General features: G+C 47.9%; 1 protein-coding gene across 1 annotated transcript; it reads right to left on the bottom strand.

The window, feature by feature from the left end:
• Positions 1-5,039: 5,039 nt before the first annotated feature.
• LEFTY2 (left-right determination factor 2) lies at positions 5,040-9,523 on the bottom strand. The gene is made up of 4 exons (XM_079106707.1): positions 9,224-9,523; positions 8,053-8,299; positions 7,620-7,862; positions 5,040-6,279 (listed from the first exon to the last, which is right to left on the bottom strand). The coding sequence occupies exons 1-4, from the start codon at positions 9,471-9,473 to the stop codon at positions 5,916-5,918; spliced, it is 1,104 nt and encodes a 367-aa protein (XP_078962833.1). The 5' UTR covers positions 9,474-9,523; the 3' UTR covers positions 5,040-5,915.
• Positions 9,524-10,385: the final 862 nt, after the last annotated feature.

Raw genomic sequence — 10,385 nt, 5'->3', positions numbered from 1 at the left:
CCCCATCCTTTCACCTTTAGTCTATGGGTATCTTTTTCTATGAGGTGAGTCTCTTGCAGGCAACATATTGTTGGATCTTTCTTTTTAATCCAATCTGCCAGTCTATATCTTTTGATTGATGAATTCAGGCCATTAACATTCAGGGTTATTATAGAGATATGATTTGGTTTCCCGGTCATTTGATTCATTTGTTAAATTTTATTTATTTATTTGTTTGACACAACTTGTTTCCTCCTTTATTTGACAATTCCTTTAGGATAATTCCTCCCTTTACTGATTTGCTTCTTTGTTTTTCATCTCTTCCTCATGGAATATTTTGCTGAGAATGTTCTGTAGTGCTGGCTTTCTTTTTGTAAATTCTTTTAGCTTTTGTTTATCATGGAAGGATTTTATTTCATCGTCAAATTTGAAGGTAAGTTTTGCTGGGTATAAGATTCTTGGTTGGCATCCATTTTCTTTCAGGGCTTGAAAAATGTTGTTCCAGGCCCTTCTAGCTTTTAGGGTCTGGATTGAAAAGTCTGCTGATATCCGTATTGGTTTCCCCCTGAATGTAATTTGGTTCTTTTCTCTCACAGCCTTTAAAATTCTGTCTTTATTTTGTATGTTAGGTATTTTCATTATAAGGTGCCTTGGTGTGGGTCTGTTGTAATTTTGTATATTTGGAGTCCTATAAGCCTCTTGAACTTGATTTTCCATTTCATTCTTCAGATTTGGGAAATTTTCTGATATTATTTCATTGAATAAATTGTTCATTCCTTTGGCTTGTTTCTCTAGGCCTTCCTCAATCCCAATAATTCTTAAATTTGGCCTTTTCATGATATCCCATAGTTCTTGTAGATTCTGTTCATGATTTCTTACCATCTTCTCTGTTTGTTCAACTTTGTTTTCAAGGTTAAATATTTTGTCTTCAATGTCTGAGGTTCTGTCTTCCAGGTGTCCTATCCTATTGGATATGCTTTCTATGGAGTTCTTAATTTGGTTTATTGTTTCCTTCATGTCAAGGATTTCTGTTTGGTTTTTTTTTCAATATCTCTAACTCTTTATTGAAATGATCTTTTGCTTCCTGTATTTGCTCTTTTAACTGACGATTGGTGCGATCATTCAATGCTTGCATTTGCTCTTTCATCTCATCGTTTGCTTCTCTGATCATTTTAATTATGTACATTCTGAACTCCTTTTCTGTCATTTCTTCTGCCATGCTGTCATTGGGTTTATTGATGTAACATCTAGATTTGTTTGCAGCATTTTCTTTCCTTGTTTTCTCATAATGTTCAGGTATCAGTGGACCACTGAGATATTGCAGATTTCCTCTATTGACTTACAATGTCCCTGAAGATTTCTATATATATCCCCCCTTAGCCTTCAGTAGCCTGAAGTCTTGGAGGAAGTTGATAATGCGGTGCTCCACAAGGAAGCTGCCTCTCTAGGAGTGGTGGCCTTCAGGTGGGGTATAATCCCTGCTAGTGGGCAGTGGTGCCTCCACTTGTTGACCAATGGTCATCCAAAGGGGAACTAGGCTGCGGGCTGAGGCAAGGCCTGTTTGGGCCTGAGTCTCTAGTTTTACCGTCCTTGTGGGGAAACCTCACCCGGCAGGGAAGACTGACCCGGTGGGGAGTTCTCGCTGGTCCGTACCCTCCTAGAGATTCCCCTCAATTTACAGCTACCGCCTGGGCTGGGCTGCCTTCCTTTGCAAAGTTCCCAGGGGCCCGGCCCTACCTCCTGGGCCTGGGAGCCTCACCCTTCACAGATGAATCTCCTTAGGCTGCCCCTCCTCAGAGAATCTGCCCGCAGGCCTGGAACCTTTGCTCCGCCCTAAGCCTGTCTCTGTGCGACTCTTCCACCCAGAAGCCTCCTAGATCCTGGGACCCTGCTCTGCACCTAATCGCCTGGCTATGCGGCCCCTCCTCTGAGCAGCCACCTGGGGCCCCGTACAATCGCTCTGAGACCCAGAGACCCGCCACACACCTCTTCCTCCAGACAGCCGCCCAGTATTCCGGTGCGGTCAGTAGGAGTCCAAGAAACTCACTGTGTGCCTCCACCTCCCACCAACCACCCGTAGCCCTGGGCAATCAATCACTCCGAGTCGAAGTGACCCTCCCCGTTCCTCCTCCTTCTCCAGATAACCCCCCGGGTGTTCAGGAGCGGTCGCTCTGAGTGGCTCTGAATCCACGTGACCCGCAGCACGGGTCCTCTGAGCAACCGCCCGGAGCTCTGGTGCGGCCACTCAAGACCAAGCGACCCACCACGCTTCTCCTCCAGGCAGCCCCCCTGTGTTCAGGCGCTGTCGCTTTAAGTCCAAACAACTCACCACTCGCCTTCTCCTCTGAGCAGCCGCCTGGAGCGCTAATGCAGTCACTGCGAGTCCAAACGACCCGCCGCGCTCCTCCTCCTCCTCCTCCTCCTCCTCCAGGCAGGCCCCGGTGTCCAGAAGTGGTCTGAGTCCAAACAGCTCGCCACGCAGCCCCTCCTCTGGCAACCGCCTGTAGCTCTGGTGTAGTCACTCTGAATCCAAGCGGCCGCGCTCCTCTTCCTCCTCCTCCTCCTCATCCTCAGGGCCAGCCCCGGTGTTCAGAAGCAGTCGTTCTGAGTCCAAACAGCTCGCCGCTGGGCTTCTCCTCTGGCAACCGCCTGTAGCTCTGGTGCAGTCACTCCGAATCCACACGGCCACGTTCCTCCTCCTCCTCCTCAGGGCAGGCCCCGGGGTTCAGAAGTGGTCCGAGTCCAAACAGCTCGCCGCGCGGCTTCTCCTCTGGCAACCGCCTGTAGCTCTGGTGTAGTCACTCTGAATTCAAGCGGCCGCGCTCCTCTTCCTCCTCCTCAGGGCAGGCCCCGGTGTCCTGAGTCCACACAGCTCTCCTCGCTGCTCCTCCCCTGGGCAGCCGCCGGAGCCCCAGTGGTTGCTCCGAGTCCCAGCGCTGTGCCGAGCGGCCTCCTTTTCGGCGCTCCCAGTTGTCCGAGTTCACTGCTCCAGCGGGGGGAGGGGCGTCTCCAATTTTCTTTTTCTTTTTTTGGTACTGAGGATTAATCCCAGAGGCACTTTACCCCTGAGCTACATCTCTTGTACTTTTTTCTTTCCATTTTGAGACTGGATCTCACTGAGTTTTCCAGGATGGCCTTGAACTTGTGGTCCTCCTGCCTAAGCCTCCCGAGTAACTAGGATTATAGGCCTGCATCACTGTTCCTGACTACAGCCCACTTCTAATGGGATCTGCCTTACTTTTAAATTCTTTTCTGATTGCAGCAGTAATAATCCACCACATATTTAGCCTCTAAGACAAAACAATTTACTATCACAATTTGTAGGTTAGAAGTCTCAGTCGGCTCAGCTGATGTTTCTGTTGCAGGTCCCATAAGGTCAAATAAAAATGTCAGCTGACTTGGACTCTTACCTAGAGGCTCTGGGGAAAATTTTTGCTTACAAACTCATTCAGGTGCTGGAAAAATTTAGTTCTGTGTGGTTGTAGGACTCAGGTCTCTTTTCCTTGCTTGCTCTCAGCCCAGAGCCCTTGCCCTCCTAGAGGCCACTCATATTCCCAAGTGCATGGTCCCTTTTATGTTCAACCTGTCAATGGCATGTTGAGTCCTCATATTTCAAATCCCTTTGACCTCCCCCTTCTATCTCATCTCTCCTGCTTCTAATCAGAGAACATTCTCTGTTTTTGAAAGGCTCATGTAATTAGATTTAGTGCACCTGAATGATCCATGATAATCTCCTTATTTTAATATTTGTGATCTTGATTACATCTGCAAAATCCCTTTTGCCATGTAATATAACATATTCACAGGTTCTAAGGATCAGGTTTTGGATATCTTTGGAGAGAACCTTCTGTCTACGACACTATCTCCCTGAGCTAATGAAATGAAGCCAACTTCCTGGATTTTTAAAATTAATTATTTTGGTACTGGGTATTGAATCCAGGAATACTTTACCACTGAGCTACATCCCCAATCCTTTACATTTTTTTTTTTTTGACAGGGTCTTGCTAAGTTGCCAAGGCTGGCCTCGAACTTGTGATCCTCCTGCCTCACTCAAGGTGGTAAAAACAGGCCCATTCTTAACACAGATTGTGTGTTACTAACTAGGAGACCACATACTTTTAGAGCCACAGGTACATCACTGAGTAGCTGGTAGAATTCTTCACAAGATAATCATATTCTTCTTACAGACAAAGCAACCATATGCCACATGGTGCTTACAACACCCCCATAAAAAGGCTTTATTCTGATATCTTATGAAAATGATCTAGCCATTTATAAGTCAGAGCCAACTCCTCTTCCCCTACTTCCAATAATATTCTTGCTATGTCTTCAAATCCTGACTCTCCTCAGACAATTATTTTTGTTCTATTTTTCCTTCCATTATTCAGTTGATATTTATTAGCTTTGTGGGTAAAAAATAGTCCCTAAACTTGAAGTATAACTTTCTCCATAGTTGGACATAAGAAAACCCAGCTAAATGAGAAAGGTAAATTTAGGGGAATTGTCAAATGTGATAGCTGTATCATCAGTATAGTCAACTTACTGGGAATTGGGGTGGGAATAAGTATATAACCCATTCTATGGGATGGAAATTCAACAGGTTTGCATTGCTTTGGCCTGTTTCTTTATCTGAATAATGGGAATAACAATATTTAATTCAAGGAATAACTGCAAAAGTTTAAATGATACAATATATGTGACATTACCAAGCTCAGCTACCTGGTTCCTAATAAATGCTCAGTAACTGTAAGCTTGCTTACCTCAATACTACACACACTGGACCCCATAATCATCTTTGCAGGGGTTAATGTGCTTTTCAAAGAGAAGGAATATGTGATCATTCACAATACTATTTTTGAAATGAGAGTTGTATGGGAAAATATAAAAATCATAAATAAAAGTCTAAACTAAATTTAGTTATTACAGTCTTCAATGCCCCTCAAAGTTGGGGTTCCTTGGCCACCCCCTTTCTTTCAATCATTACATTCTCTCCTTTCCTAGTTTTCACTCCCTTCACTCTTACATAAAAAGTACTAGAAATTAAATACAGAGACACAGAATGAAATATCACTTTTATTTTATTTCTTCATATTATCTACATGCAATTGGTTTTGCTAAATATAAAAAACAGCAACATGTAAATACATGTGGTCTCTGGTGATAAGTTCTCTAAAACAGTGGGGGATCACCTAAATACACACAGGCAATGTCTGTGGAGTAGAAGATAGTGTGAGGGACTGTCAGATCCTTGGGGCAGTGAAGTCTGGGAGCAGAAGCCCACTCCTCCTTTTTAAGAGGACACAGGAACCCAAAGTCTGCATTTGCTGGAAGTCCTGGCTTGTAGCCCCATCAGATTCAGAAACCAGGTGTCCTGATTCCCTGTCTCCAACCCCCTGCCTGAAACTCTTCATCCTCCCTCCTCAACCACCCTCTCAGGGAAACAGGGTTCTAGGTACCTTTACAAAAGTCTCAGTCAGTATTTGGGGGAGACGGGTCTGTTTTTCAGATATCCTCCTTGTGTAAGGGAAGCAGAGTTTTTTTTTTTATTGTTTATTGTTTTAATTCATCAGATAATAGAGTAAATCAGTTCTATTTCCCCAGCCCTCATGATAGGGTTTATTCCCTACTCAGTTGAGAATTTGACAGAGAATAGAAACTCTGAGCTGACAATCTGTTCATTGCTCTGTCATATCCTCAGCTAAGTAGGGTAGGGTCTCCTACTGGAACTCAGCATCTGAAACTGCATTATTTACTCATGTAAGTGCTTAGGATGGGTGATGGACAAGAAGGACAGGATCTGGAAGAACTCAGGGCAAAAGTAATATGGAGGCACTAAACTGGAACAAGGGCAAATTGCTCACTGTAAAATTAAGACCTACATTAAGACTTGCTTCTATACACGTCTGATCAGAGGCCTCAGTGGCTATACAGGGTGCCTATGGCTGGAGCCCCCTTGGTGCAGGTGCTCCATCTGAGGCACAGCTGCACTTCTGCACCCGCATGTTGGGCAGACTGACCACCTGGGGCCTGGTCCTGTCTCCTTCCTTGATATTCACAATCATGGGCAGTGAGGATGTCTCTGAAGCGATGCACTGTCTTGGTCCAAGAAATGGCCACTTGATGGTTAGGGGCTCTGGGAGCTGCAGGCAGCTGCCCACACACTCATAGGTCAAGACACCAGGGGGCTCCAGGACCCAGTTCTCAGCCCACTTCATCCCCTGGAGGTCCAAGTATGTCTGCTGGCGGCAGCAGCGGGTGCCCTGGGTCACTGGTGCTTCAGGGTCACAATTGCCTTGAGCTCTGTGGGGACAAGGAGAGGTAGGGTCAGAGGTCAGCTGGGAGGGCTGAGGTCAGGAGGCCCAGTGGGCAGCTTAGTGGAGAATCTGGAAGGAGATTTATGATCCAACTTTCATTATGTTCAAAAAACTGAATGTTTGTAATAGAAAACAAATGAATAAATATATTCAGAACATAAAGTCACCATAAAGTCTCCTAATATGCCAGACATTGAACTAGGTATGCCACATGTATTATCTCAGGTGATATCTACATTTCATCCTCAGTTGAAACTTGGGGAAGTTTTCCCTATTACACTTGAAAACAATGAAACCCAAAGATGTTCAGGGGAGGACAAGCCAGAGGACCTGAAGCCTGTAGAAGGCAGAACTATATGGAACTTTGGCTATCTGATTTCAAAGGGTCTTAACCACCATATGGTCATCCTCAATATACAGTATACATGAGGGATTGGTTCCAGTACCCTCTTGGCTACCCAAATCTGCTGATGCTCAAGTCCTTTGTATAAAATGGGGTAGTATTTGCATACTATGCACACCTTTCCAAATACTTAAAATGGTGTCTTGATAACTTATATCTAATACAATGTAAATACTATGTACCTAGTTGTTACAATGTATTGTCTGGGGAATAATGACAAGGAGAAAAGGTTCTGCATATTCAGTAAGATGGGTTTTTTTCCCCCAAATATTTATGATCTGTGATTGATTGAATTCACAGATGTGAAAGCCAGGGATCCGGAAAGCTGACTATACTATGCAGCCCTTGTCTGCTCCAAATAACTAACTTGTCCCATGAGAAAAAGAATTTGGCCTTGCTAACAGCTAAGGTTAATATTTTTCAAAGACTTAATCATGATGGTAAAAGTGAAATAGATGATTATAATAATGTGTATGATTCACTGGCAATTTGAAAATATAAGTTTTTTTCAATAAAATGTTTGCATAAGTGGGGTGCCATGGCCCATGCCTGTTATCCCAGCCACTGAGGAAGCGGAGGCTTGAGGATGGAAAATTGAGACCAGCCTCAGAGACTTAGGGAGACCCTCAGCAACTTAGCAGGACTCCGTCTTAAATTCAAAACAACAACAACACAACAAAACTAGGAGTGTAGCTTAGTCCTAAAGTTCCCATGAGTTCAATCCCATGAATGAATGAATGAATGAATGAATGAATGAATGAATGAACGTTTGAATAATACAGTTTCTCTCCTTCGAAACTCTGACTTGTAGGAATCCGTCTTACCCTGGGGTAGTCCGCACAGCCGCCCCCTAGCTAGTTCCAGAGATGGTAGACCCGGACCACCCAATCTGCTGTGTCCCTGGCCTCCCAACGGAAGCATACCCGTAGTCCTTGAGGTCCAGCGTGTGCAACTCCAGCTGGGGCTCGGTTTGCTCAGCGCCCACTGCCCCCTGCGCGGTGAAGCGGACCAGTTTGTGGGCGTTCGAGGCCCCTGGACCCAGGTGCTCCCTCTGCACCGACACCTGCAGCAGCAGAGGCTGCCGGGGCCGTCTCAGCTGCTGCCAGAAGTTCACGGCCTCGGTCACGTCGAAGACCTTCCAGCCGCTCTTATTGATGGACACCAGCCTGAGACAGAGACCCACGTGAGGGGTGGGGTCTGGAACAGCTGTCAGGAGGGCCCTGGGAGGAAGCCCCCCGCCCCCGCCTCGCCCTCATCCCTTGGCCCCGCCCTTTCTTGCTCCCCCTTCTCGGCGCTTAACCGAGCAGCCTCTTTCCCACTCCATTCCCCCAGCACCACAGCAGCCAGGACTCCCACCTGGAGTCTATGAGGGAGGTGCGGTTAGAGCCATCGTCGCGGACACGCAGCCACTCAATGGTGACCCGGACCCGGTTACTGCGCGAGGACGGCCTCTCTTGCTTGCGGAGTGCAGCCTTGGGGACAGGCTCCTGGAAGAGCCGCAGCACAGCCTGCACCAGTTCGCTGTTGGGTGGCAGTCGTCCCTCCATGCCAAACACCAGCAGGTGCGTCGAAGCCTCGGACACCAGGAACTTGCCCGCCACCTCTGGGAACAAGAGCAGGGTCAGCAGAGCCTCTCAGGACACCAAGGGAGTTCTGAAGGTGGCAAGCCCACTGACTGAGCAGACTGCCGGGCCAGGAGAGACCAGCCCCTTTTCTGTGTTTCTGGGGCAAACACAGTTACCTAAAAATCTCCCTTGAGTCTGGGCCTCCTTTAGTAAACGATTTCCATCAGCAGGAAGAGGCATCTTTGGGACCCTTGGCTAACTCCAACATATTGAAGATCAAAAGTCAGCACCTGGGGTGTCTGGCATTGGATGGGCCCTTAGCTTGGACCCTTAGTGGGTGGTTCCAGCTCTGAGGCAAGAGGCTGCATTAGGATTGAGGTGCAGCTGCATTCCTGACAACTGGACACCTCTGCTGTCACACTCCAGTTATATTCCCAGCTACCCAAGCAGCTTCTCCCCACAGCCAACACTCACTTCCACCATGCTGGGAGGGAGACAGGTGAGGACAGTCCTCCACTGTTCCAGGTGAGCAAGTAGTTGAGAGAAATTTTTAAGACAATCTGTTCCAACTCACCCTCAGACCAGAGTGGCAATGTGGAAGTAGAACGCAGGAAGTCCTGCCTGCACTCTAGCTCTCTGGGAAACCTGGTCCTAGGCACACCCACCCAAGTCCCGGGGCTCTGCTTTCCTTATCTCCTCCTCTCCTCTGAGGCCTGGGCTTTGCCAGTATGTCCAGCCAGGCATTGCTTCTCCTGGCCCTGAGAGATCCATCAGTGCACAGCCAGTGCCCAGAAGCCCAGGCCCACCCACTCTCACAGGCCACAGTCCCTCACCATGGGCACCACATGGTCTCTCCACAGAGCCCCACAAGGCAGGGGCCTCTTGACACCACCAGAGTGGTTAAGGACAGTGTGTCAGTCCCTCCCAACCAAGGACCAAGATGCAGAAGGTGGAGGGCTCACCTCGGAAGCTCTGGCTGAACCTCTTCCCACGGGAGCGATCCCCATGGCTGCGCTGCAGCAGGGATACATACTGGTCCTGCACATCAGGAGGCATGGCTAGTCCCTCGACATCGGCCCTGTCCAGGGTGGGTGCCTGGCTGAGTTGCAGCTGCTGTAGCAGGCTGTCCAGGACCTGCTCCTCAGTCAGGGCCTCCCCAGGGCCCACCAGTGGCAGCACCCAGAGTGCCCAGCAGAGCCATAGGGGCCACATGGTACTGCTCAGGATGGCGGATGTGTCCCCAAGGAGGCTGTGGGAGGATCTTGGGCCTGACTGGGTCTGCTGAGAACTAGGGCTGGCCAGCTTTATAGCTGGCCCTGGGGTGGAGAGGGAGGGGGTAGGTCACACCCCTTGGACCTCCTGGGAGCTCAGCAGCCAGACAGGCTCTTGAGTCCCAGGGAGGGGGCTGTCCAGAAAGGGCACAAAGGACTGTCTGGATGCCAACAGGCCTGGGATTTCTAGCTGTACTGCCTTGGCAGCTCTCAATATTTTTAGTGTCCATTGAATTTCCCTGGACATACCCCAATCTTGTTTTATGAAAAATGCAAGTTTTTCAGTGAAAAAGTGAGTCCTATTAGACAGCCTTTAAATCTCTTCCTGGAAGACATTCTGGGTCTAGGTTTGTTCCAGAAGGAAGGAGGGAAATTGTTCTGCAGTCCTGCTGGTTCTGGCCACTTTCATTGATGCCCCTTGAGTCAAAGGAATCTTCCTGAATCCTTAAATCTTTGCAACCCCCTCCTGCTCCACACATGGGTCTCTCGGAAAAGCAATTCCTGCTGGTGCCTTCCCAGTCAATCACAGAGTGAGTTTCCCCCTTCAGATGGCAAAATCTTTCTGGGGAGGGGTCTGCCCACTGACACAGCACACACCACTGGCACTCAGCTTGAATCTTAGTCATTTCAAGACATGGGAGGAAGGGCAGAAACCTGGAAAGCAGAAGCCACAACACAGAGACATGCCCTGTCCAAAGCCATAGGTACTGGGGGTAGTGCCTTCTCCAGTACCTTCTCCAATACATTTTAGACTAGCTTGGTTTGAATATGGAATCTGATGCTTGTTCCATGTTAAACCTGCGAGTGAGTTATTTAACTACTCAGTGCCTCAATTCCCTCATCTGAAGACAGG

The sequence above is a fragment of the Sciurus vulgaris genome, assembly GCF_902686455.1.
Source record: "Sciurus vulgaris genome assembly, chromosome: 12".
NCBI classification, from domain to species: Eukaryota; Metazoa; Chordata; class Mammalia; order Rodentia; family Sciuridae; genus Sciurus; species Sciurus vulgaris.
This window is presented reverse-complemented; position numbering and strand designations above follow the sequence as displayed.

Bases quoted from the DNA above. Each gene is read 5' to 3' on its own strand.
- LEFTY2 (XM_079106707.1), bottom strand. From the start codon at position 9,473: ATGTGGCCCCTATGGCTCTGCTGGGCACTCTGGGTGCTGCCACTGGTG. The intron at 7,863-8,052 runs GTGGGAGTCCTG...TCTCTGTCTCAG, and splicing joins ACCTCCCTCATAGACTCCAG to GCTGGTGTCCATCAATAAGA. The intron at 6,280-7,619 runs GTATGCTTCCGT...TTGTCCCCACAG, and splicing joins CTGGACCTCAAGGACTACGG to AGCTCAAGGCAATTGTGACC.